General features: G+C 42.4%; 1 protein-coding gene and 1 long non-coding RNA gene across 6 annotated transcripts in view; one reads left to right on the top strand and one right to left on the bottom strand.

Annotated features, from left to right (window-relative positions):
* LOC120400753 overlaps positions 1–841 on the bottom strand; it is a 47,032-nt gene extending 46,191 nt beyond the window's left edge. For all 3 annotated transcript variants that reach the window (XR_005596042.1, XR_005596045.1, XR_005596043.1), the window contains exon 1: positions 737–841. This is a non-coding gene — a long non-coding RNA (uncharacterized LOC120400753). The remainder of the gene's footprint in view (positions 1–736) is intronic.
* CALM2 (calmodulin 2) lies at positions 46–25,557 on the top strand. Of its 3 annotated transcripts, none has more exons than XM_039529694.1 (6): positions 46–197; positions 5,842–5,872; positions 21,315–21,458; positions 21,533–21,639; positions 22,665–22,800; positions 25,488–25,557. In XM_039529694.1, the coding sequence occupies exons 1-6, from the start codon at positions 195–197 to the stop codon at positions 25,514–25,516; spliced, it is 450 nt and encodes a 149-aa protein (XP_039385628.1). In that variant the 5' UTR covers positions 46–194; the 3' UTR covers positions 25,517–25,557. The 3 variants fall into 3 exon arrangements, with proteins under 3 accessions (XP_039385628.1, XP_039385629.1, XP_039385630.1); XM_039529695.1 differs by lacking the exon at positions 46–197 and adding an exon at positions 867–957; XM_039529696.1 differs by lacking the exon at positions 46–197 and adding an exon at positions 5,729–5,752.
* The last annotated feature ends 2,320 nt before the right edge of the window (positions 25,558–27,877 follow it).

Here is a 27,877-nt window from a genome sequence, read left to right as displayed (position 1 = left end):
CCGGATCTCGTTTTCACTTCACCGACGGGGGTGTGGCGCGGAGTGCTCTTGGGGGAGTGAGGAGGTTTATGAGGCACTGCTGGGCAGCGGGCTAGGCTCAGTGTGACTGTGAGGCGAGCCGCAGAGTGGCTAGTTAGGGAGTGGTTAGCGACAGCGTTTTGAGTTAGTACATCCCCACCGCCAGCCGAGCCACCATGGTGAGTGCGTGGGGATGGGGTGGGCTCCGTGTCCCGGCCCGCGGGGGAGAAGCGGGCTCGCCGGGCTGCGGCGTGTGGGGCGGGAGCAGAGCGAGGGGGCGGCGGGGCAGTGCTGGGGTCTCTGTGTGTGGGTGCGAGGCGACTCGCGCGCGCGGCCCGGCCTTCCCGCCCGGACCGGGTGGCGCCGGTGCGGATTCAAAATTCAAACTGTCAGTTCAGTTGGCGGTGAGCGCCATGATGCTGGGGCGCGGGGGGGGGGCACATAACGGTTTCTCGTGGAAAGAGGCCCCGGGGGGTTGGGGGCAGCCGGCAGCGGTGGCACTAGCCGCATCTCGCTCCCTTGGAGCTTGTGTGGCCGGGCTTGCGGGGGGCCGGCCCCGAGCGCCGGCAGCGCACCGCGGAGCCCTGCGGTTCGCCCCGGCGCTGGGAGGGGCTGGCTCGCCGCGCCATCTGTCCCCAGGCTGGGGCAGGGCTCCGGGGCGGGCTCGCCTGGCGGCCCTCGCGCCGGGGGCCTCTTTAGCAGGAGTTTTCTCTCTCACCGTAGCGAAGGGTTTTCACTGCGTTTCGGTGACGGCTTCCAGCCAGGCGCGCGCGCCTCGGCGGCCGTGGGTTTACCGGTCTCCTAGCGCGCGAGCCCAACCGGCTCTGTTCGTTTAGCGTGTCCCGGAGACGCTCAGGAGCGAGTGTGCTGAGTAGTCACAGTAGCTATTGTGATGTGTCCAGGGAGAAGTACTTTGCCTAGTAAGAGAAAGCAATACTAGTAAGTGTCTATTACTGCTCGTCTCATTAAAGGAAAACTAGGCTTACAGTGCAAAGGAGTCCTTTTTATTATTTCAGTAGCTGTTTTCAGAGAGTATCAGTCTGATTTTTAAGCCAACCCCTAAAATAGGGTGCTGGCTAAAATGTAACTGGTATCCCTTTTGGTGGGGGAAAATGCTAGTTTAACAAGACTCCAGATTCTGCCACTACTCCAAATGAGCTGGAGAAATACCAGAACAAATACTGTATATCGGAAATAGGTTTTCAATATAGCAATGAAAGAATTTCAAGCTTACTTTGTCTTGTTACTGTCGATTTTTCCTACCAAACCAAAATTGGATTAGCTTGCGAGAGTCAAGCAAGTTCTTAATATAGAGATGGGTGTGACCAGGGGACATGGTGGCATCTTCAGTATGGCTGTGGTCAGTACCAACAGACCAAACTTGGTTAAGCTTGTGAATGAATATCACAAAAAATTGAATGTACTAAACTACGCATAATGCTTTGCTCGCAAGTCAAGCTGTGACAACATATACATAATTACATACGAATCCAGCAAATTGTTGCTGATTCTGCGCTTCCTAGCAGCATGACCATGTCAGCACTGGTTATAGTTAACAGGTGTTTCACCTAAATGCTAAGATCTGGAATACAATGGCATCTGTTTCTGTGGCTTGCTTAACTTTTTTCTGATTTGGCTTCTCCACTGCCTGCTGTGGAACTAGTTTAAAACTGTTGAAGTCTGCACAGGATAGTTCTCTTGTGTAGCTTATTGAAAGGAATAGTCAAAAGGTTTGACTTAACTATTACACAGTTCTACCTCTAGGGGGTGCATACACTGTTCTGGAGTTGCACTGTGTAACTAGTACTGTAGGTCTTTGCTTTAGGCTCTCTAGTTGCTGTTTTAATCACCTGACCACAGATAGTATTAGAGCTGCAGTTCAGCAACCTGAGTGCCTAACAGAAAAGATTTAATCTAATGATACCGCAAATTAGCTTGTAAACTTGGAACAAAACTTTAAGGAAACAACATGTTTGAGGGTGCATTGAAATATATTAGAAAAGTTGGAGGTTTTTGATTGCAAACAAAAAATCATCCTCATGTCACACAGATCAGCTTAAGCAATGATATTCTTTAAAAGATGATATTTTAGAAGAAAAGTCAGAGGTGCAGGAGGCTTTGGAGCAGAATTTGACTTATGTTACTGGTGGTGGCTAGGAAACTAACTTTGCGGAGTGGTCAGATCATACCTTCAGAAAAACTGATGGGTAAACAGATGTTCCTGTAGCAAGGTGTGAATAACCTACGGTCTGTATATACTGGCCTCAATGCATAGTGTGAGCACTGGGAAGTTTCCTAAGGCAACTGTGGCAGTGGACTATTTCTGTAGCTGCTACTCCAGCTTCAGAGCTGAAGACATAACCTCTGCTGTATGCCTCTCAGCTGTATTGGCTGGAATGGCTGGTGGGGACAGATAGCAGCAGACTTGCTGACTACACCTTCAGTTGCTGTCTTGCAGCAGTCCCTGCAGAGCTGGGCTCTTCCACAGATGGTGTTTGTTTAGTCCTATCTCACCCCCAGTGCAATTCTGTTGCACTGTTTTACTTTCTGTGACTCTATCTCTAAGGCTTCAATAGACTGTCTCCCTCTTATCCTGCTTGTGGCAGTATTTGAAGTGGACGTAAGTTTTGGAATAAATGTTCTGGCTAGTGACCTATTGGATGATTTGCATGGGTCACTTTCAGAGGCAGAAAATTCTTGGGAATCTTAAATTAGGGGAGGGGGAAACACTCAACAAATGAGCTGGACATGTAAACAGTATATAGGATTTAGAAACTCCCAGGTACGGACTTGTTCTTTACTAGTGAGTGACATGCTCACTACTTAACCTGTTTGTGGAGTGTTTAGTGGATATAAATCACCCAACAGAAGCATGGTACATCTGCTCCGGTCTCTTTGAGCTATAAATGAAACTGGGAAGGTATTGCTTGTTTTGTAGTGTATGTGCTTTGAATGACACACTAAAGGCAGACAACTATAATTTTGCAAGGATGTTTTCTATGGACTTGACTGGCACTACAATATTGCACCAGAGTTTGAAAATATACCATGTAAGAATTGGATGACTGTCTCAATCTGTCCAAATTTTGTCTATGCACTTTGTTTTAAAAAGAAAACTGGACCTGATGTTGAGCCTGTACAGCTTTTTGCTTCTGTAGCTAGAGAAGCTCACAAAATAGTGTACATGTCTGTTACTCTGCCAAACTGAGGTGGTGTGACTTGATTCAGTGCTGTGGGATGGGTCACAGGGAACTTGATGGATGCAATGAACAGCTATTTTTTGATTTTTCTGTGGTCATTACTGCATCATCCATTCACTTTGTAGGGCACTCCCTCTCTTAAATCTGTGTATCATAGCCCAATTTTCCTGAAGCACTGGGCAAATTCATGAATAATAATTAAATGGAATATTCAGAAGTTAGTATAACCCCTGTTGTAGTTTTTCCACAGTAATGCTTCAAAATAAAAATTTGAATACATGAAACTTTCCGATTTTCCTTTCTGTAAATTACCTATTTAATTCACTCATTCCTTTTCCATCAATAGATGGAGTGGGTGATTCCCTGGACAAAGATCTTTGTTCCCATAAGTGAAATGGGTTTGAGAATAATGGCAACATTAAACTGTAATGTCATGCAGTAGTCCTCCCATTTCTTAGTTTTAATACTAGCCTTGAAAGACTAGTCTGATCAACATCACTAAATGAGTGCAGGGCTTCGGAGCTGTGCTCCGGCTCCACTCCAGCTCCGGGCAAAAACCTTCTGCTCCACGCTCCAGCTCCAGGGTCCACTCCAAAGCCCTGAATGAGTGATCACAAAAAAAACAGGATAAGAGAATCAGTGCTGAAATCTCAAAATTTTTACGCAAGCCTGCTAAGTTCCCTGTAAGCTGCATGGCTGCACAGCAGCATTCTTAGGCTATGGCTACACTTGCGCTTCTGAAGGGCTAAGTGTAGTCAAAGCGCCAGTGCTGGGAGAGAGCTCTCCCAGCGCTGTCCGTACTCCACCTCCCTGTGGGGAATAACGTACAGCGCTGGGGCTTTGACCACACTGGCGCTTTGCAGCGCCGCAATTTGCAGCGCTGGAGAGGGTGTGTTTTCACACCCTGCTGCAGCGCTGCAAATTTGCAAGTGTAGCCATGGCCTTAGTGCCAGGCACTCAAGGAACTCACCTGGGGACCTGCTGGGGGAGGGGCAACCCAGGCCCAATGGAGTCCAGGCCCAATGGAGTCTAGGCCCAACTTCCTGTGGCCGAGGCGGCCTGACCCCAGCTCTGCTGCAGCTGGGGCAGCTAGGTCTGGACCCAGCTGTGGCCCAGACCCACTGGGGAGGGGCACCTATCCTACAGCCCCAGTGCTGTGGCAGGGAGAGGTGCCTCCTCCCCCTCTCAGCCCAGGTGCTGCTGCAGGGGGTCCTCTCCTTGCCGGAGAACCCTTCTGCACCTCAACCCCTCATCCCCAGAGCCCTCACACCTCAGCCCTGAGCCCCCTCCCACACTCCAGACTCAGCCCCACCCCCACAATATGAATTTTGTTACATGTACCAATGTGAAGGTGATGTGTCACACCACCTCCATATTGGTGCACATAACAAAATTCATTCCACACATGGGTGTGCCAGGCACTCAAGGAACTCATCTGGGGACCTGCTGGGGGAGGGGCGACCCAGGCCCAATGGAGTCTAGGCCCAACTTCCTGCGGCCGAGGCGGCCTGACCCCAGCTCTGCTGCAGCTGGGGCAGCTGGTCTGGACCCCACCGGGAAAAATTAGAGGGAACACTGCAAGCCTGCCACATCAATAAGTGTTTGGAGTAGCTGCAGATTATTAGGTTAATCTGTCAATGGAATTTTAATGGATAAATTTCTAGAAAGATTCCTTAAAGTTGTAACATTACAACCTCAGCTGAATACTGATAATAAATGTCTGAAGCTTATTTAAAGGTCACCTAGACTTGAAAATTAGAGATTCTTACTAAACTCCTCATACTATTGCATTCTGTCAAAAGGGAAACTTATTTAAAATTGGCTATAATGACTGTCCTTGCTGCCGGCCCCAACATTCAAACTAATAGAAGGCTTATAGGTATGCATCTTTAAACTGTATTGCAGAATATATTGAAGTGCCTAAGTCAAAAGGTATTAAAATACAAAATTTAAGACTGATGTTTTAATCAAACTTGTCAGAGAAAAATCTGGTAACTATTTGAATACAAATATATCACTAGTAACTTTCAGTACAAGCTGGTTATTTGATCACCAGCATTTTATACAGGAATCTTTCAGTCGACACATCAAATTTGTTTTAGGAAATGTTTTATTTTAGTGATGACTTTAATGTGTATTTTGAAGAGAATAATAGTCTGCTTCTGAACCTAGCATGGAACTTAGAGAACAATGGAGAGACCTTACCTATTAAATTTATAGAGACTAAATTCCTAGGTCTTCGCTAGATAATACTGATATACCTGTAAACATAGTCTAGAGGGGACTCGATGGCTCAAGAGTCTAGTAATTGGATGTAGGCTCTTACCTAGGTTAACTGCTCTGTATTCAGCGCTGTTCAGTATTTGGTCATTACTAGCTGGCACTTTAACAGCCTAGGAAATAAGCTGGTGACTAGTCCTGTTGTAGTCAAGATGTGTATTGTAATTTGTTAACCACAGACTATTTTTTTGAATCAGCTCTGTAGCTTTAGGACTAAGCTGGAACACTGAAATGCAATAAGCCCTGAGGCTCAGGTACCTAAGAATACTTTTGCAAATAAGCATATTCACTTGTGAATCTATTCTTGTCTTGCTGGAATATAACATTATTTTTTCTATTATAGGCTGATCAACTGACAGAAGAGCAGATTGCAGGTGAGTTTTGAGATGCTATACTAACAAAAAAACCCATACTTGAAGTTTCACTGAATTGATTTTATCTTAGTTCATATGGCAAGTCATAATTAATGAGTTAAATATCTAAACAGGTGCTGGAACTAGGGGTGCTGCCGCACACCCTGGCTTGAAGTGGCTTCCATTATATACAGGATTTACAGTTTGGTTCAATGGCTCTCAGCACCCTCACTATACAAATTGTTCAAGCATCCTGTTTCTAAATATAGAAAATACAAACAAGAAGTTTCTGTCTTTAGTTTGGAAGTGAAACTTAGGCTTGGCTTTCCCTTCAGATAACATTGGATACAAATCAGTTGTCTAATTTTGAGATTCTGAATAATTCTTTCCTTTAAAACAGTTCAGACTCCATAATTATTTATGGGGAAGCCTGTTCTTTCAGTCCTACTTTGCATTGTTAAATTAGGCCTATTTTGTGACAGCCTCAATATAATTTAGAACACTATATGCCTTAATTGTTATAAAGCTTTAAATATTACTTTGGCTCAGTTCTTACTAACTGTTCCTTTACGTTTTACAAAATCATTAATGTTAACTTTAGTGTCAGTGAAGGTATGTACATCTCTTAAAGTAAAGGACTAGGTATGATTCATCCTGAAAGGTGCCTATTTCATGTAACCAAGCTTTGTTAGTGCTTATTGTAATATCAAATACAAGATCTCATGAACTCTGAGAATTCTGCTTATTACTAATTGCTTAACTGGTCTTATTTGCCTTCTACTTGTTGCTCATTTGCAAATTTAAGATAGCATAAGAACTAATTTTAACTTTTTGCATAATATTTTAGTTGGGGAAGCTACACTATGCAAAAAGCAAGAGTTGTTACTTACTTATGGAGACTTCAAGAGTAACAGCATTAAGCAAGAAGTGAGTGTGGGTCTAAGAATTTCAAAAGTATGGTCCAGGCACTAAGTTCCCCCACATCCTGAGATAAACATTGACTATTTGCTTGTGGGTGGGGTGGCAGGTAGCTTTAATGATTATTGCTGCTTTTGCAGGAGATGAACTAACTCAGACTTCACTTAGTCTTAAGTCTTCGTCTGTTACTACATTGGGTTATCTAGCTATACAGAATGCAGATCTTGTTAAAATGGTTGAGTTTGAGTGGGGCATACTGTTTCAGTAGTTCCTGATAAATCTTGAAGTACTTTCCTGCTATTCAAAGTATATTTAAATAGCATTAGAATTAGAGGTAAAGATGTTTGTGTGTTCAAAATAAACATTGAAGTCTAATCTTACCTGAGTCCTGCTACCCATGTTTCAGATTGCTCCTAAGCATTAATTCCATATTCAAAAAAATTTGATTTTAGATGCATGTAACCCCTTTCCTAGCACAGTTTATCTTCTCAAACCTTTGGGTATCCTCTCTCCAGCATTTGTTTTGAGCACAATTCCGAAACTGAAGAGCAGTGGGACAGTATTGTGTTTATAGTGAAGTCTGAAAACTCTTGCTAATATTTGGAAGTTAGACTGACTTATGGACTCCAGAAATCAAAGTCTAAGGTTTATTTAATACTTGTAGAATAGGTACCATGGTAGTAAGACCAATCTAATTCAGCATCAGGTCTTTATAGATAGCTGCTTACATCTTTCAACTTTTAAGGTTTTTATAGCTAAAGATTAGTGATGTTTTTGATCATCTGTTGTCAAGCAACTTGTCTACTGGTTGCTTAAATGGTTATTAGTGGTCCTCTCTCTTAGAGGCTGTAGTAGTCTTTGTACTGGTGACCTCTGCAAGGACACGGGAAGTTCAATATCTGACACTGTTTCAGAGATAATGCAAACGTTGACAGCCCTGTGTTGATTTGATTGGACAGCAATGACTGCCTGGTGGCTTTGAAATCCAAAAGTGGGGAAAAAAGGACAGCTTGACACCTACATATTGGAGTAGAGAGTTTGAGAAATAGGTCAATTATGGCCTTGACATGATTGTGTTTAAGGTTCTGTTATGCCAGTCATACATGTCAAGTTACTGATTCTGTAATGCGTATAAAACACTGAAATAATCCACTTAGTTTACATCACTTTGTCTGCCAGGTTTGATTATGGATGCATGTCAGTGTTTAGGATCTTTCCATTTGATATCTAGTTTCATCCTGAAAAGTCACATTTGACTTCCTTGAAATGGACTAACTTTGAAAACTCTGTCTTCTGAAAGAGTACACTTTTAGTGGTATTTCTGTTTTGTTTTGTGCATTTGACAGCTCTTTTGCAGTACATAATATGGGGGAAATATGGTGGTACTGGTATTTTCATGACACTACAGCATTCATTTTCAAATGTACTTGATGCAAGAAAAGACTCTTTACATGGGCATGAGATCCTCAAACAGTTGTGGAAAAGCCAGTACAGGTTCTCAAGTTTCTCCATTTGGCTAATCTGGACGTAAGTCTAAGCACATTGCTAGATCCTGAGATAGTAAAATTTGATGGAGATCTTCTCAAGGAAGAGAATGCACAGCCTGGAAATAAAAAATTGAATTGAAATTGTGGTCCTGACACTTCAATTTTGTTTCCTAAAACTTTACATCTGGAATCCATACATTCAGAGTGCTATACAACTAGTAACTGCATTGTGTAGTAAACGTACTTCAGTGTATCTGAGATGGCAGTGTGGGCTTGGGTTCTTCAAACAGAGTCACTTGTCTGAAGTGACTAAGTGGCAGTTTATTCAACAAATGTCTTCATCAGTGTCAGACTATGACAACTGGTGTATATACCAGGTGGCTTGAGACCCAAAAATACTAATGTTGAGACTTGAATTTGGCATTGGAAGACTGACTGATCCCTCTTAATTAGACAATAACTTCTTATTTTTGGTAGTGATGCCTACATTTAATCCTGAAGTCCCAGTGATGCATAGATGGAAGAAGGCTTCTGAAGAGTTAAGCTATGTCTACACTACACAGCTTTTAGCAGCATGGCTATGTTGCTACAGCCGTGCCACCAAGTCATGCAGTGTAGCCACTGTTGGCTCTCCTGCCAACAAAAAACTTCCACCCCCGACAGGCAGCGTTTATGTTGTCAGCAGGAGCACTCTCCTGCCAACAATGTGCTGTTCACACAGGCACTTGTCACCTCAAAACTTTGTCTTTTGGGGGAGGGGAAGTTCAACACCTCTGAAAGACAATTGCCTGTGTAGACATAGCTTTAGTGGCAGAGGTTAGTCTCTCTCAGTGATATAGAGAATGCTTGAAACCTTTTCATGGCTGTTTAGAAAAGTTACTTTTATTAAAGCAGCTGAAGTCACAGTTGGTAGAACTGTTAAGCCTTTTGAACTGCTTGGTGGAGCCATGTGGTCTTAATTTATGCTGAAGTTACTGCCTGGTACTACAAGTTACCTTTCTGCTTCATGGAGGATATGTAGATTGAACTACTAGCCTGTACAGGTACTCAGCCTTGTTCAGTGAGGATGGGGAAGAGGTCACCAAGAATTGTTCCCAGTGTTTCTGCCACTAACTTAACTAATTTCTGGAAGTAGTTGGTCTACCTGTCCAGTGTACCACTTTTGAGTGGGAGCTATCTTTCTTGGCTGACCCAATCTGGGAAGGAGATATTGGGGACCAGATCGACCAAGGACTTGGGAGTTACAACACTTAGACAATCAAAGAAACAACACTGAGGTCCATAAAGCCTGAGTTTCAGATGCCGAGGCTTCCCTCTACAATTAATGAGGGGGTGGGGGAGAGAGGTGCCTTAGAACAGGAGTTAAAAGGCAGCAAAGTTGGTGGAGAGCTGCCTAAGCTATCCTGTGGTAGATGAGGGATGTATTCTAAGTACTGTCCATCTCCAAGAGAAAGATAGGACTTAGAGAATACATCTAAATTTGGGCTGCAATTTGCAGAAGGCATCTTTGCTAATGAAGATGAAAGGGAACTAGATGGCTTAACTCCCCACAACCATCAGAGGAGGTGGTAGCGGTGCCCACCTTCTCTTTTAGGCCCATAGCTAGAACATTGACCTGATATGTGGGAGACCAGATTCAATTACCCTTTCAGGCAGAAAGCTTGGAGGTGGTGGTGCCCTTTCCTCTGTACAGATTTTTGCATGGTACCTGGTCCAGTAGGCAGCCTCTGAGCATGCCTACTTAACTAGCTCCTGCATGAGGGCCTAATCTTCTGGACACCTAGAGGGAGGCAGCAGTGCACATGCTTAGTCGAACATAGATCTCCTAGGGAATTCTGAGCCCAAGAACTTAATCAGTTTAGACACCTACAGTTTTGGTTGCGAGTCTTATGGAGCCTAAAACAAGGAATCAGGCACCTGAATACCTTGTGGATCAGTGTGTGTGGGTCCATTAGTGGAGGAGACTGCTGCTCTGTCCAGTAGGAGGACAGGGTACTAGTTCATCTGAGATGATGATTAGGCATTGGCTCAGGAAGCTGTTGTAACAAACTAGCTGATTTGCTACTTTACCTTAGTTAAGTATTTGTCCAAAAATAATTGGACAGTTGATTAGTCAAATATTGGTCAAACATTGTCAAATGGTCAAAGTTGAAATCACTAACAATTTCTTAGAATAGTAACAAAGCAAGACTTTGTCTGCAATAGGCTTATTAAGCCTAATTACAAATAAGTTACTTAACTGAGTTCCTTTAGCATAGAAAATGAAAGACAATGAAGTGAAGATCTTAAATGAGAATTATGTTCTTTAGCAGTGTTGGTTCATATTTATATATGAATGTTCAAAACTGAAGTTACAATAGAGAAATTATAAAAATGACTAGTTAAGAGTTTTAAATGTTTGTATGCTAGGTAGGAAGTTGTGCAGCTTTTCAAGCAGCCTGATAGCTGTGCAGCTTTTCTCTGGGGAGGAGGCTTAAGGTTGGTCTGCACTAAAAAATTAGAGGACCTAGCTATATCGCTCAGTGGTGTGATGTCCACACCCTTAAGTGACATAAGTTAAGTCCCTGTGTTGACAGCAGTAGGTCAAAAATTCTTCCATTGACCGACCTACAGCCTCTCAGGTGCACTACCTACATCAGTGGGAGAACCCCTCCTGCTTGCGTAGGTAGTGTCTACACCAGTGGTCTCAACTTTTTCAGGTAATGGCCCCCTTTCCCCTATTTCCCCCCCCTTTTTTGGGAGGGGGGGAGCAGGTCTAGGAGCAGGTGTAAGTAGGGAATGCAGTAAGGCATCTAGGGGCCAGAGCTCTGGGTGGGCCACAGTTGGGGCTGGTGGCGGTGGAACTCTGGGTGGGCCACACTGGGGACTGGCAGCCGGGCCACTGGCCGAGTGCAAAGCTGCACCAAAGCTGGAGACACTTGGTGTGGAGCCAGGAGCAGAGCTAAGTGGGGGGCAGGGCTGGGTGGTGCTTCCTGGCCTGGCTTGGCCTGCTGCACTCCCCTGAACGTTCCTCTGCACCCACCTAGAGGGGTGCATCTCACAGTTGGGGGACCTCTGGTGTACACTGAAGCACTATAGCACCTCAGCTGCACTGTTATAGCATTTTAAGTGTAGATATACCCTTTGTGATTGTAAACCCTTTCCACTCCCTTCTGAGTTAAGGTCTGTATGTTTGTCTAGTTTAAATTGCAAGATCTTCAGGGCAGGAACTGTCTTAGCCATTTACAGAGCACATAACCAAGTTATGTGCATTGTATATATTTGTATGCCAGGCCCGCATGCAATGTTTGGGTTGAATCTATTAGAACAATCAAGATACTGAACTTTCAGTTCATCATTTTCCAACAGATGTCATTAGCATGTAGTGAAATGAGATATCATGACACTTAAATAGGCTTGCTAACAGATTGCATCATGGTGCCATCCAAAGCATAGGCCACTTCTTACATCAGGGCATTCTTGCTGGAATATCTGACTGGTCAGTTGACCAGCTTGCCAAGCCTACTTTCTGTTTGGGGGAAGACTGAGAAAGTGATAGCAAAATACTGTACCTGGTCAACACCTGGAGAATCTAAGCTTCTTCAAACTGAGCCAGTCATGTTTCTAGCCTGGATATGGTAGACTGCTGACCAAGAGATGAGAGCATCAGTATAGCTGAGTTCAGTCTCTCACTTATCAGTTGTTTTTAAGAGATTGATACTTGCTGACATTGGCAAGGATAGCCAGAGTGGCCCTGGAATGCCTGCAATTTGAGTATGAAGAAGATCCTACTGGGTGATAGCTGTGGGTACCACCAGGCTTGAAAGGCTCTAACATACTCATGTGCTACAGTGCTCTAATGTGTAGGTGTCCTACTGTACCATTTTTGGACCACAATGGCTTGCCTCAGTGTCAGACTGGCACTGGAGTCTAGATGAGTTCACTTGGATTAGTGTTAATGTGGATAATATCCATTACCCTCTGTACAGCTAATCTAATAGAAAATGACCAAGGGCATAACATACACCTCTACCCCAATATAATGCTGTCCTTGGGAGCCAAAAAATCTTACCATGTTATAGGTCAAACCGCATTATATCGAACTTGCTTTGATCCACCGCAGTGCGTAGCCCTGCCCCCCCGGAGCACCGCCTTACCCTGTTGTTCGAATTCGTGTTATATTGGTCAGGGTAGAGGGGTACTGATTTCTGATGGAGTCTAACTTTTTTATTACTCAAGTAGATCCCAGTATTGCCAACCCAAATTGTCAAATCCAGACACGATTTTTGTGAGCCTGAGTCAGGCTGATCAAAAATCATGGTTATGTAAAAATAATAGATTTGGTATTCTTTTCCTGTGCCTTCTGCTTTTTGATCCATTAGGATGCACTGGGGTCACATTTTGAAGCTTTCTCCACAGCCACGAGGGCTAGAAAGTTACTTTTTTCTTAAAGAGGGCTGAAATCATCAAATATTCACTTTGTGTTCCTTAAAGCCTCAGCTCTTGGAGTAATCATGAGACCTTTGACAAAATCATGAGTTGGCAATGTGAGGTCCACAGGTGCCTCCAGAAGTCACAGTAGCTGTATTGGCCAAGAACGTGTTTTCATGTAAGACTTGGCCAGGAGTCTGTCTTCTCGCTGATGCAGCTCTTGTCAGTTAGCCATGGCTTTGTCACCTCCAAATTAACCTATTGTAATGTACTTTACTTGAGGCTACTTCTGAAGACCATTTGGAAATGTCAGCTGGTACAGTTGCCCACTTAGCACTGTTTCCTTTGCTCTATAAAGGGATTACACTGGCTTCAAATACATCTCATTGTGATACAGCAATAGTTGTCACAACACTGAAACTTACTCTGATCCACACTGATCCACAGGACCTTGAACACGTGTTAAAGCCTATTTCCTAGACTCTCACTGTTGTAATGGAGGTGGGAGTGTCCCTTTTCACAGGGAATGACTGACTTACCAGTTAGCATGCTCACAAGAGTTACAGTTATCTGCATGTAAAATAAATGTAGAGTTGCAAACTGGTGATATAGTGCAGTGGTTTTCAACCAGGGGTCCAGGGCCCCCTGGTGGGCTGCAAACAGGTTTCAGGGGGTCCACCAAGCAGGGTCAGTGTTAGATTCACTGGAGCCCAGGGCAGAAAGCCAAAGCCCTGCCATGCAGTGGTGAAGCCTGGGGCTGAAGTTGAAGCCTGAGCAACAGCTTTGTAGCCTGTTGTAAAACTAGGCAAATATCTAAATGAGTTGATAAACCCTCTGGAAGACCTTTGCATACATGTACCCCTGGTTGAGAACTACTGCCTTGGGATATTCAGTGTACAACATGAATCTTAAGGCTTATCTACACTGGCAATTTACAGTGCTGCAACTTTCTCTCTCAGGGGTGAGACACCCCCACCCCCCGCTGAGCCCAGCAAGTTTCAGTGCTGTAAAGCACCAGTGTAAACAGTGCACCGGTGCTGGGAGCTATGCCCCTCATGGAGGTGGGTGTGGGGTTTTTTGAGCACTGTCTCTCCCAGTGCTCTGCTACGACCACACAAGTCACTTTAAAGTGCTGAAACATTGCCAGTGTAGACTAGCCCATAGTCACCTAAGTAGGTGACAACACAACTTACTATGAATACTGCAGGTGGAGGTGTATTAGTGAGAACTGTCTCTTGGAATACTTACTGTTGAGAAACTTAGGAAAAATCCACACCCCTGAATGATAAACTGACTTAACACCTGTTGTGGACAGCGCTTGCTTGACTGGAGAACTCTGAACTTTTTCTGTTGACCTAGCTACTGCCTCTTGGGGGGGGGGGGGGGCTGCCTTGTGCTTAGCTAGCAGAATTTTCAGAATATTTTAGTCATTAAGGCTCAAACCAGCTTCATGCAAAGAAAATGTAAATTAGTAGTCAAACCTTACTTGTAAGTTTAAATTGGGTACCTGTTGCCAAAGGCAGATGTTTTTAGTATGGACTCGAACAGCTTCATTACTGGATTGTACAGCCAAACAATGTTTCTTGTACAGTAACTCCCCACTTAATGTCCTCTTGCTTAACATTGTTTCGATGGAGCAGGGACGTAACATTACTGAACATGCTCGTTTAAAGTTGTGCAATGCTCCACAATAATGTTGTTTGGCCGCCTGCTTTGTCCATGGCTGATAGCCCCACTCTCAGCTCCCCTACACCCCCATCCCAGTGCCTCCTGCCTGCCCGCGGAGCAGCACCTTTCCCCCTGCTCACCTTGCCTCCTGCCTCGGCAATCAGCTGGTTTGCAGCATTCAGGAGGCAGGGGAGGGAGCGGAGAGGCTGCATTCTGCATCCTCACTCCTTCCCCAGCCTCCTGAATACTGCAAGACAGCTGATTGCCATGGACAGGAGGCAGAGGGACTAGGGGGAAGACACTGATCCATGGGATCCGCCAGCGGACAGGAGGCACTGGGGTGGTGGTGTAGGGGGGCTTGTCAGCCTGTTTAATACCTGTATTAAATTGCTTGTTTAAAATATGTATATAATACCTTTTGTCTTCCCTCTTTCCCTCCAAAAAAATGGAAACTAACACCCCTTCCTTTCCATTCATTCTTATGGGGAAATTGGAGTCACTTAACATTTTGCTTAAAGTCACATTTTTCAGGACCATAACTACAAGGTTAAGTGAGGAATTACTGTACTAACCATTGGGGAATGTAGTTGGTATTTGGGAGTACTTGCAGGTGTTTACATCTGTCTCTGGTACAGTAGGTAGCTATGAGGCACTCATCTCTAAACTGATCCTTAATCACAACTTTATAAGGCTGTGAAGGCTTACTTTGAGCAGTGCTAGAACTGAAACAAATTAATACCTCCTGGAAATGCTCACAATTGCACTTAACCACCTGAGTGGATTGACTAATATTTCTAGTGAAGAATAAAGTGCAACTGAGCCCTCAAACTGAGCTGTAACTATTCTACAATTGTACAAGAGCCAAATACTCCTGATTTTTTTTTTCCACTTAAGGATAAAAGGTGGTTGTTCAAAGGCTACTTTTGTCTAGGATATTGACTGAAATATCTGTAACTGCCTACTTCAGTAATGTACAAAAGTGCTAATGATGTTTCATCTATAGTAGTATATGAAAAGGCTGCTAATGAAGTCTGTCTTTTTTTGTTCCAAGTAGGGTGACCAGATGTCCTGATTTTATAGGGACAGTCCCGATTTTTGGGTCTGTTTAAATAGGCTCCTATTACCCTCCCCCCGCCACCACCACCCTCCATCACGATTTTTCACATTTGCTGTCTGGTCACCCTAGTTCCAAGTCTATTGTATTTTCAGATGTTCCTGTGGTTTAGTGATTTGTGATTATCAGCACCATAAGTCTTAAACATAGCCTTGCTTGGTTAAGTTTGGCAAGTGGGTCAACTAATGTCAGTTGACCATCTATTTGACCAAAGTCAAATGTTAAATATTCCAGCAAGAATGTCCTGATATACGTGGCCACCTTCCTTTTGATTGCATTATGATGCATTTTCATTTTTAGAATATTTAATTGGTTTGCATTTGAGTTAAAACTCTGACTTGGTTTTGAGTTAGAGCCTCAGGCTTCTCATAAGAGATGGCTTGAACCTGCTGCTTTTGAGTATCTTAGTAACAGGACTTACCTGTTAAAATCAAGCTACATGTTTACTTGCAAAACATAACACAATAGGAAGGTCAAGAACATAAGCATCTGCTCTCCATCCAACCCCAGAGATGCCAGGTGCCTAGATGCCACTCTCAACAGGCCATCCAAGTGATCTCTCTCCCTGAGGGGATCATCTCCCCTGATCTCTCCATCTAGATCTCTCTCTCCTGCCATCCATCTCCAGACCTCACACCTACCATTATTGGCTCCCATTATCCAGTCCCATTTTATAGCCATATTTACATAGTAGCCCTTCTTTCCCTTTAAAAACCTTTATTTCACATGTTGATCCACAGCCTCCTCAGGTAAGAGTTCCAAGAACTTCCTGTTTGACCTTAAGAGCCAAAATATTTCATTTGTTTTTATTTTTTTTTAGTATTTACTTTATTGGGAATTTTCTTCTTAATCTTCATCTTTGTATATTTTAACATCACTCATATCTTTTTTCTCTATCACTCTCCATCCATCCCTCTCTTCTCTATATAGTCCTTTCTCCTCTCCTTCCTCCTCTTTCTATCTTCCCTCTTAACCCTCCTCTTCCCCTAATGCTTTTCTTTGCCCTTTTTTTTAGTTTTTCTTTCTTTTTGATAGTAGTTTTAGAATTGAGATCTTTCATAGTGAGAGACCACATCGAGACCTGGGTTGTTATATGGATATATCATATAATATATACTATTCTCTAATATATTCTCAGTTAATTTTCTATCCCTTTTTCTTTTCCTAACACATTTTTTGCTATTTTGGTTCTCATGTTCTTCTTTGTAGACATCTTCAGAGAACTATCATTTTAACTTTGACCTTGCAAATTTAACTCCCCTCATTTGCCATTTTGTTGTGTATTATTTTTTTCCAATTGTATTTTTTTTCTTTGCATTTATTAATTTCATTTTTTATTTGCATTTTTTATTTTTCATCAATTTTTTTTTTTTCTTTTTTTTTCACTTCTTTTTATTTCTTTTTCTTCTTTTATCTCTTAAAGTTTCTGCAAACATTGCCACCTCACTGTTTACCCTTTCATTCCCCTTTCTCCCTTTCTCCATTGAATAGGATTGGTCCTAGGACTGACCTTGCAGAATTAGGACACTCACCTCTCTTTCCCCTCCACATTCTGAGAATTTACCATTAATTCCTTCCTTTGTCCTACCCTTTACCCTTCCATGTCAGGACCTTCCTTTATCCATATCTTGACCCATGACAGCTTTTTTCCTTGCCCTTTTTTATTTATCAAAGAGCCCTTGGCTGAGATCCTTGTCAAAGGCTTTCTGGAATCCTTGTCCACACATTTGTGTTTCTCTTCATCCTCTAATGTTTTAATAGATTAGTAAGACACCTTTTAATAGATTAATTACAGAAATTTTGTTCTTTACAGTTTATGTTGTTTCTGTGTATCAAGGATTATATTTTTTATCTGTGTGTCACTATTTTTTCTTCTTTACTATTGTTTCTACTTATGGTCTGTTGTAACGTTAGACTTAATGGTTATTTTTTAAATATTGGCGTTACATTAGCTTCTTTTAAATACTTCATTACACATTAGCTTACAACAACCATTGGGTTGGTGGTTTCAATATTAATCACATTTGGAGTTCTTCTTCTCTTTTTAACTTCTGGGGAATGTGCTGGGGACTTGGACTTGTTAATGCCATCTAGTTTATTCAACTTTTCAAAACCTCTCTAGTGACACTTTTCAATCTCCCTCAATTGAGATTTGTCAAAACAGAGCAAGCTCAGGTTTGGGGAATCTCCTAACATCCTCAGGTTTGGGAATCAAACAAAAGATTCCATTTCTTTTCTCATCTTTAAACCACTTTCATCTCTTTCGCGCTTTTTTATTTTTTCATTTTTTCTTTTGTTGTTTTTGGCTTTCCTGCTTCTGATGATTAAAAACATTTAATTATTACCTTTGCTTTTTTTTTTTTTTTTTCTTTTTCTCCTTTTTCTTTTTCTTTATCTTTTTCTTCACTTTATTACACTTAAGTGTGCTTTGTCCTCTTTTTTTTTTTTTGGATCACCTTCTTCACTTTTTTTTTAAGTCTTTTTCTTCTTTTCACTTTTCTTTCTTTTGTTCTTCTTTGTTTGGGCTCTTTTAGTTCTTTTTTCTTTTTTTTTTCTTTTTTTTGGTTTATACATTGAAGTTAATTGATTATTATTTTCTTTGTATTGCTTTTTTGCACCCTTGATTTATTAGTTCATTTCTCACTAGTTTCCTTTTAACTAAGTTTAACTAACTTTCTGTATTTGTTCTGAAATTCTCAGTTTGAGGCCACAGTTATTGTAATTTTGTTCAGTTGTTCCACCCACCAGTTGTATGTCAACATATATTATATCCTGGTTTCCTATATTTTTCCACCTCCTTAGCCTACCTCTTGGCTCAGCTCCTAGCTCCACTCAGGATTTGTGGCTCTCGGCCTCAGCCCCTCCATGGAAGCAGTCATTTTGCAGTCATTTAATTTCATTAGATTTTTTATCTTTTATTTCTGCATCTGAGAATGAAGTCAAATGTTCTAAAAATGTAAGGGATAATAGCCCCCAATTCATATTATTAGGTTCTTAATTTCTCTCCTCATTAAATTAGCCTCTAATTTCATCACTATTACTTTGTTGTGGTCAGGTGGATTTATATCCCTACTCCTATATTTTATATTTATATTTGAAATTTAGATTTCCAGATTTACTACTGAACCTGTGGATTTAGACGAGATTTGATTTTACTATTTTTACTTCATTTTTCTCTACATATTCTTCTAACCCTCCCCTGTATATTCTCCTGTGTCCCTCTGATTGTTTTGTACCCATGTCCTATGTGTTTGTTTGATTGGTCTCAGTCCACTTGGGTGTGATGCCTATTATTATATATCCTATATCCTATTTCTCACAAGGCACTCTAGTTTCCACATTTTTATATAGACACTTATTTGTGTACAAGCTTTTTCCTTTAATTGTCCTTGTTTTTATTAGCCTCCCTTTTCTGATGTGCTTTTTTTCTTTTTTGTGATTTTTTATCATCTGATCCGGCCCTTACATTCTATTCCTCTCCTCCTCATCCTGACTATAACCTCTAGATCCTCTATCATCAGACTCCAAGAGAAGATCTCTGTCGCTCATCTCTAACTCTGCAAACTGGCTTTCCCCATCTCCTAGTTTTAAAACTGCTCTACAACCTTTTCTCATTTTTTGCCTGCTTTCTGTTCCTCTTTTAGTTTAGGGTGCTCATCTCTCTCCTGTATAGGCTCCTCCCATCCCAGTTTCCCCAGTTCTCCCCCAACTCCTACCCCTCTCTCCCCTCTCCTCGCTCCATCGTCTCCCTGGACTCTGCTACCTTGCCTGCCCTGGCCCTGGAGCCTTGCTGGGAACTGTATTTCTGAAAATGGAGCATTTCAGTCTCTTCCTCTTCCCAAATTTCCTCCTCAGCCTCTTCCTAGCATTTCCCTTCCTAGACTCCTACCCTCCCTCCTATGTCATTGGTACCTACACACACCACGACCACCTCTCCTCATAATCCACTCTAGATCTATCTAGATGCCTATGAGATCCGCAGGGGGACCAGTCACAGGCAGGGTTCTCACCAACTCTCACCATCACACACCCATCTCCATACAATCATAATAATATTCCCCCACTAAATCTAACACCCCTTTTCCTTTTCCTCCCCGTTCCCTCGGAGAGAGCCTCAGTCAGTGGAGCAAGCCCCAGAACCAGAACCAGGAGGAAGGAGGGTCCCAAGGTTGAAGCCTGCTCCCCCTCCCTGACTGCTTCCCTGGGCCCTTTCCCCTTCTCCCTCCTCAACAGCACAGGAGCTGAGAGGGGAGGTGGACACCCTACAGTTGGGCCTCCTCATCCCTCTACCTCCCTCTCCTCTCTCTCTCTCTCTCTCCGCCTCCCCACCCTCCAAAGTCCGTACATGGTCTCTGAGGGTCAGGAGCTCCTTGCACCGACTGCACACATACGCCACCTCTGCAAGTGGACTCAAATGGTTTTATTCACTTCAAGCATGCTTCCTTTAGATCAGTAGAAGTAGCCAATTTCTGGATGGCTCTACTTTAAATTCTCTAAGATGGGGTATAGAATACACTAATGCTAGGGCTAATCAAAACAAATTTGGAAAACTGACTCATTTCCATAGTAACAGTCAAAATTAAACAATTTCTAATTTTAATACTAAACTTTAATCTATGGCTAACCTTTTCATGTTAGAAAAATAGGCACATTTCTTAAACACAACTCTTTCAGTTAGGGAGAATGCTCACTAGGTACTGACAGATGGCCTCCATTTTTATGCATGAAAGAGGATTGAATTACATTTAGGGTTTCCAATTCTAGGTGAAATTCACTCCAGCAAATATTTAAGAGCTTTTCTCAGACTTACTATGCTCTGTTTCAAACTTGAATTGAATTGTTCTGTAGGTAAGCCTGGTAGACCCAAAGACTGCTGAGAAATTTTCTACTCCTGGGGGAATTCTGCACCATGGCGCACATGCAGAATTTGTCCCCCACAGATTTCTTTGCTTCCCTGCAGAGAGATGTTCCCGACACACGTCACTCCTCAGCTGTGGAGGGATCACTGTATGGGGAGCTGCTCCCCCATCCACCCAATGCTTGTGCATCCAAACCCCCTCATACCCAGACCCTCCTGCAGAGCCTCACTCAGCTGGATCCAGAACCTGCCCCAACCCCATGAGTCCCATTCCCCCTGTTCCTGGACCCACCCCAATGAGCCCAACCAACTTCACCTGGATCCCCACCCCATTCCCCCAGCATCTGGGCCCCTCACACTGAGCCCTAACCATCTTTACTGGACCCCCCCCCCCGCAGCATCTCATTAACATTGCACCCAGAACCCCCTAACAAGCCCCTGTGCAACCAGATTGCCCCACACCTGGATCCCCCACTGAGCTGCCTGCACCCAGCTAGCTCCACACAGAACCCTCTCAACCCACACCTGGATTCCCACACACACTAAGCCCCCTCTACATTTGGACCCTGCCAGACAGAGCGAGCCTGCCTGTCTGCACCTGGCATGGAGGGGCAGGGCCCTGGGATGTTTCTGGGGCAGGCCTGGTCCTTGTGCTGTCAGCGTTGGGTGCAGCCTCACTGAGTCTGTGCCCGGGGGGGAGTGGAGCTGCAGATTGATCTTGCACCTCTGTGCAGCCAGTGGCCTGTGCTCCCCAATCCAATGCTGGAGCCTCCACATTTGACACAATTTGCAGAATTTAATTTTTTGGCACAGAATGTCCTCGGGTAATTTTCCTTCAAAGCAAGGGCTCTAGATTCAATATTGTAGAAAACTAAATTCAATTCCTGAAATAACCAATAACCTGTAATCTAAAACAGGAAACCTTAAGTGTTTATAATCACAGGTGATACTTTTTGATTATTAAAACCAACTTAAATTGAAATGACTATCTCTTGTCTTGTCAAACAGAATTCAAAGAAGCCTTTTCACTATTTGACAAGGATGGTGATGGTACTATAACAACAAAGGAATTGGGGACAGTGATGAGGTCACTTGGTCAAAACCCAACAGAAGCTGAGTTACAGGATATGATCAATGAAGTAGATGCTGATGGTAAGCTTTCTAAAAAGCAATTTGTTGAAAATAAACTTCTTAGATGTGTTACTAATAACAGAATTCTCTTGCAGGCAATGGCACAATTGACTTTCCAGAATTTCTGACAATGATGGCAAGAAAAATGAAAGATACAGACAGTGAAGAAGAAATTAGAGAAGCATTCCGTGTGTTTGATAAGGTACTAAAGTATCGTATAAGGTTTGCAAGTTAGTTGAGGGATTGAATAAAACAGATTCCAAATAACTTACCACTAAATCCCAAATGACTAGTCTAGAAATACTTTATACAGTAGTAAGGTCATACCTAGTCATTACTAATTGCCACTATTGTTGGACTTTGGATGATCCTCTCATGTAACAAATGGAAGGCCTGGAAATATTTTAGGTGCTAGTCAGTGGGGAAACTACTTCTCCTTCTATTTTGGGTGGTTGTGAAATCTTAATAAACCTCATTGGGAGGCATGTTTACAACACTTAATGTACATTTGGAGATCCCTTTCAGGAGTTTCACGCAGTAGACACATTTCAGGAGATATTTCAGTAAGTCACTTGAGTGCCTATCTAAATGGTCCACATATTTGTTAAAGCTGGAAATACAGCTTCTATAAGTTTATAGGCTCTCAGCAGTACTAAACATTTTGGCTACAAGATGTATTCAAATGCACTAAAAGCTGTTTACATTCAAACAATGGCTTGTTCCTCATACTTACAAATGTACAACATCAAAGTGTGGTTGAGAACTGCAACAGCTTACTGCATGTACATAATTGTTTATAGAGGAAATATCAAACCAGACCACTTAGATTTTCTTGAATGGTATAGCTGATATGATATGCATATTAAGTCAGTTGTACAGTTAAGTAAATGCAGAGCCAATAACTTATGAATTACTGAGATACTACTGCAAACAAATTTGACATAGTCACTTGCCCTCTGGAAGTGATGTGATGGGGAGAGCAATTAGCAACTCTTCTATTCTAGTATCAGAGAGGTAGCCGTGTTAGTCTGGTTCTGTAAAAGCAGCAAAGAATCCTGTGGCACCTTATAGACTAACAGACATTTTGCAGCATGAGCTTTCGTGGGTGAATGCCCACTTCGAGAAGCTCCTAAATGTTGTCCAGAAGTACTGTATGTAGAGTAATTTCAGAGGTTATTTGGTTTACATTGAAATTATCTTTAAACGGTTTTAAACTTGTTTCTTTAGGATGGAAATGGATATATTAGTGCTGCAGAACTTCGCCATGTGATGACAAATCTTGGAGAGAAGCTAACAGATGAAGAAGTTGATGAAATGATTAGGGAAGCAGACATTGATGGTGATGGTCAAGTAAACTATGAAGGTAAATTTCACTAGAAACAATGGATTCTTGCTTTCTGGTCTGAGGAGTTACTTGGTGGATAAGGATGACCTGAAGTGTTCAGCTGAAGCTTCATTCAGCTACACCAGATGACAAGAATTTACACTTATGTGGGAAATGTCCCCTCAATGTAGGGATTTTATGGAGAAGGATACCTAACTGTATATATTTGGTACAATTTAAATCTCTCCAACTCCTCAAATAGCTTCATAAGTGATTCTTTGGCTCCCAATTATAGATACCAGTTTATCACTGCTTTTGCTTCTAGAGATGAAGGATGGCAGTGGAACTGTTAAATTCGGGTGGCTAATGCAGTGTTCTAAAATCCTTCCCAAAACTAACTCAGCCAGAACCAGTAGCTCCTTCCAGTACAATGTTGTACAGAATGAGGAAATGAGTTTAACTGGTGGCTATACGTGTATTGTGTTTCAGCTCTGCCCCAATTAAAGCTATTAATCTGAAAACCATACTAGGAAATCTAGTCTGAAGTCTGTCAAGAGTTAAATCTTAGACTAACTTTGCTGGTGTAAGAATTATTTGAGGAGAAAATCCCTTAAATCCAGTAGTCTAAAGAACTCTAGACTTAACAAAGTATTTAATATGAAATAGTACAGCAGTGACCTACTTATACCAAGTTTGTGTTCCTTATTCACTGGTATCCTAAGACTCTTTGTTTAAATCCATGAACATTTTAAATGTGAGTGCTTGATCACATCTGATCATAGTGCCAAAGGGGTACTATTGTTTGGAATAAAGCTGGATGGTGTTAAGATTTCACTGTATCCTTGGGAATTGTACATATTGTAAGGACCCTAGTTGATCTCATGTCCACAGATAATTTTTTAGCTCAACTCTAGGGCAACCAAGGGAGTCTTTATGGATACCTAAAAAGGAATCAAATCCTTCAGCTGTAACAGTCCTTAATATTTTTAGTCAGCTAAGATTACACACCTTTCTGTATATCTTTAAACTTTGTAAGTTTTGACTTTGGAGTGAGAAGCAATTTAATTAGACTTGCTGTTTAATGGGACCAAAGTTGCTACTGCAATATAAATTGCTGTAAGAGGGTAAGCAAACAACCATTTAGACTTCTAGCAATTAGTTGCTTGTTTCTATAACTCTGTACACTATCAATCCTATATATAGCCAGTTTTCATTTTGACAGTCTAGCACTAGTCCCTGTAATCTACATCTTAGACATTTTTCAAAGAAAAGGTTCCACTTTTCCTGAAGCAAAAAGGCAAATTTTTAGAGGGCAACTAACATTAAGCACATTTTAATGGCCAGGACCAAATAAGTCATGTTTCACTGCATACATAAAATCTAAACCCTGAGAGCTCTGTTTTAGTAATTGTTTCTTTCCTTTTCTTCCCCCTTATGAATGGCTAGTCCCCTACCTTGAAGCTAAAGCGGGGAAATTACACCAGAGTATGAAGAAAGCACATACAATTAGGGACTGATATCCTGTTCCACCTCTCCTGCCATTCTTCCCTCTCCTACCAAAAGAAGTGTGCTGCTCATTTGAGAGAGCAGGTCCCCTTTCTTCCAGCAGTCTTTGTGGCTCCTTCTCCCTGTGCTGCTCAGTGGCTAGTCAATGCCTCCAAGAGCATGCCAGTTGTCTTCAGATGCCCTCAAACTCAATCTTATCAGCATGTTCATCCCTAGGTCAATGAAACCCAGATTCACAGATTCTAAATTCAGGAGGGACTATTGTGGTGGTGTATTCTGACCTCCTGTGTAACACATGCCATAGGAATTCCCCAAAATAATTCCTAGAGTATATTTTTAGGAAAAGCATTCAATCTGGATTTAAATTCGGTGATGGATTCTCCATCACAACCTTTACTGTCAAAAACGTGCACCTTATTTCCAGTATGAATTTCTCCAGCATCAACTTTCAGCCATTGGATCATGTTGCATCTTTCTCTGCTGTAATGGGGGGGACAAAATAGTTAATGGGCTCTTGATGTAGATATTTAGACTGTAATCAAGTCATCCCTAAACCATCAACTGCTTCATTGATTCATAGTGCAGCCTCTTCTGTGCAACCACAATAAACAAAAGCTAGTTATTTCAATTTTGTATTTCATGGCAGTTAACTTTCCCTCTCCTATGAAAGTGACTGACTGGTAATGCAGCCTTTGCCCAGTAGTCAAAGCGGGTCAGGTAAAATAATAAAATGAAGGGCAATAGTACTGTATAGAGTGGAAGTCTCTTCAAAGCAGACAAATATCTGCAGCTGCTAAGTATTTGCTAAAGATATGTCAAAGACCTTCTGAAAACTTTAATTATGGCCTTCTAGGGGGCTGCTAGAAACATTATTTCTTAACTCTGGTATGAAGTGTAAGATAAGGCCCCAAAACTTTGAGACTCAATACCACAAATGTTCCTTATGTTTCATGGGACAAGCTGAGCCCCAGTAAGTTTAGAACTAAAACTCCAGCAAATGACATGCTCATATAGGTCACAGGGTTCATCTGGAATAGAGTGCTGGAGAAGATAGCATAATTTCAAACACCTTCCTGCAAGAGGCATCTGACATTCACTAGCACCGTAGCTCTGTAAATACAGTAATCCTTACCATTTGTAGTGAGGGAGATTCCTTTCTGTTCTGAGAGCCTCTAAATTTAATTTGTAAGATACTAATACAACTTTCTTTTCCTTTGCAGAGTTTGTACAAATGATGACAGCAAAGTGAAGATTGTACAGAATGTGTTAAATTTCTTGTACAAAATTGTTTATTTGCCTTCTCTGTTTGTAACTTATCTGTAAAAGGTTTTTCCCTTACTGTCAAAAGAATATGCATGTATAGTAATTAGAATTCCATTCCATGTTTTTCTCCCTTTATCTTACTGTCATTGTTCTGATAATTTTTTGGAAAATTGATCAAAGTAACAAATGTTGCATGTGGCTTACTCTGGATATTTAAGCCCTTCTGCACATCTAAAGTTAGTTGGAGTTGATCAAATGAGGGAACATCTTGGTTATGCCTGTTAAAGTAGCTTTCTTTAGGAAACTTAGCATGTTGAAATGTGGAGCCTTAACTCTGCGTGGACTATTGATAGTTAACAATATGAAACTTAAAAGTTGCACTATTGCAAAACGGGTGTATTATCCAGGTACTCGTACACTATTTTTTTGTACTACTGGTCCTGTACCGGAAAAACATTTTCTCCTATTACTATGCTTTTTAAACTTTGTTTAGCCACTTATTTTCAAAAGAATCTGCTTATGGCACAATTTGCCTCAAATCCATTCCAAGTTGTATATTTGTTTTCCAATAAAAAAAATTTCAACTTACCCATATTGTTTGTGTATCCGTGTATTATTTTATGGTATTAGGCTAGCAACTCTACAATGAGATTAACAGCCTCAGCATGCAGGCCATGATTTGCTTGTAGTGGATTAGATAGTTGTTAAAATGGCTTGTAAAGAATGCTGCGAACTAGCCGGTGGGGGGGTGGAGAGTGGCCTTTTTTATCATGTTAGTCCTAAATTTGGAGAAACTATTCTAGGTAGTTCTGAGACTTTTGCAATATTTTGTCTGGAAGGCTGGAACTTTTATAAAACCTGTTACTATGGTCTGACTCCCTGTCCATCTGAAGCCTTTCTGCTGTCAAACATGATGAATCTGTAGTTGACCTAATTAAAATAGTTTGCTTTTCTTGAGACTGATGGGACTTAATCAATACTCAAAGTAATTACTAGTCTCAAGATCTTATCAAAAGGAAACTCCAGAAACAGGGCTGCCGGGGGGGGGGCAAGAGGGGCAATTTGCCCCAGGCCCTGAGCCCCACAGGGGCCCCCACCAGAGGTTTTTCAGGGCCCCTGGAGCGGGGTCCCTCACTCGCTCCGGGGGGCCCAGAAAATTCTTGCGTTGCCGGGCGCAGGAGCTTCTTCGCTCCCAGTCTTCACCAGCGGGGGATCCTTCTGCTCCAGGGCGGAAGGACCCCCCTGCTGGCAAATTACTGCCGAAGATGGAGCGGGACCCGCCGCCGAAGTGCAGCCCGGTCTTCGGCGGTAATTTGGCGGCTGGGGGCCCTTCCGTTCCGGGACCCGCCGCCGAAGTGCCCTGAAGCCCCGCGGCTGCAGCCGCCGCCGAATTACCGCCGAAGACCGGGCTGCACTTCGGCGGCAGGTCCCGCTTCGGCGGTAATTCGGCGGCGGGGGGTCCCGCTGCGGGTCTTCGGGGCACTTCGGCAGCGGGTCTTGGAACGGAAGGGCCCCGGGCCCCCGGAATCCTCTGGACGGCCCTGTCCAGAGAGCATGTACTTGTAAATACTTCAGGGTTATGACTTAGACTTAATCTAAAGCCAGATATTTAAAAATTTCTAAAGTCCTGTTTTACAGATTAGCAAAGTTGAGGTATGTTGCAAGTAAGCAGGACACAAGAAAATTCACTTCCATTGGATAAGGACTAATTTAATGGAACCCTGAACCCTACATCTACCACGGCACTGAAGGCACCATGTAGCTCTGTCAGCTGCATCACATCTTCCACTTGGAACAGCAGTAACAGTGAGGGGCTCCCATGCCAGAGGGGCAGAAGTAATAGCTGAGGGTCCTGTTCACTCAGTACTTACACCATCTGGGCAGGTGGACATGGCTTCCTGCCACATAGTCTTCGAACAACACCTCAGGAAAAACCAGTAGTGCTTACACATTGCCATGCATGTTGGCAGACTGAAGAGCTGATGGAGTAGGATGGGTGTGGGGGACAAATGCACAACCTCTTAAAGCTAAAAATTAAAGTGCCTTTTTCCTTTCCTTTTTCACGTTTTAGATTTGTGTAACATTAACAGGCCCAATGATTACCTGAAACCAATGTAATTTAGATACTTTCTACACAACAGCCATTCATGAGTAAACTAGAAGTGTGTACATATCCTGAAAGAGCTTGAAACAAGGCCAGTGAACTAAATTGAGGGTACTGATAGACTAACTGAAGCAGCATGCTTAAAAACCTCCTATAGGACTTTCTCAATACACTGGATGTTGCTACTTTTTAGTGTGATACACCTTTCTCTTAATAAATAAAGTACCCACTAGCTACAAACAT

Source organism: Mauremys reevesii, linkage group 3 (genome assembly GCF_016161935.1).
Source record: "Mauremys reevesii isolate NIE-2019 linkage group 3, ASM1616193v1, whole genome shotgun sequence".
NCBI classification, from domain to species: Eukaryota; Metazoa; Chordata; order Testudines; family Geoemydidae; genus Mauremys; species Mauremys reevesii.
Note: the sequence above shows the minus strand (reverse complement) of the source record. Positions and strands in the feature narration are given on the sequence as shown.

Excerpts from the sequence above, each read along its gene's own strand:
- CALM2 (XM_039529694.1), top strand. Across the intron at positions 5,873-21,314 it reads GACAGAAGAGCAGATTGCAG|AATTCAAAGAAGCCTTTTCA; the intron begins GTGAGTTTTGAG and ends CTTGTCAAACAG. Across the intron at positions 21,459-21,532 it reads CAATGAAGTAGATGCTGATG|GCAATGGCACAATTGACTTT; the intron begins GTAAGCTTTCTA and ends ATTCTCTTGCAG.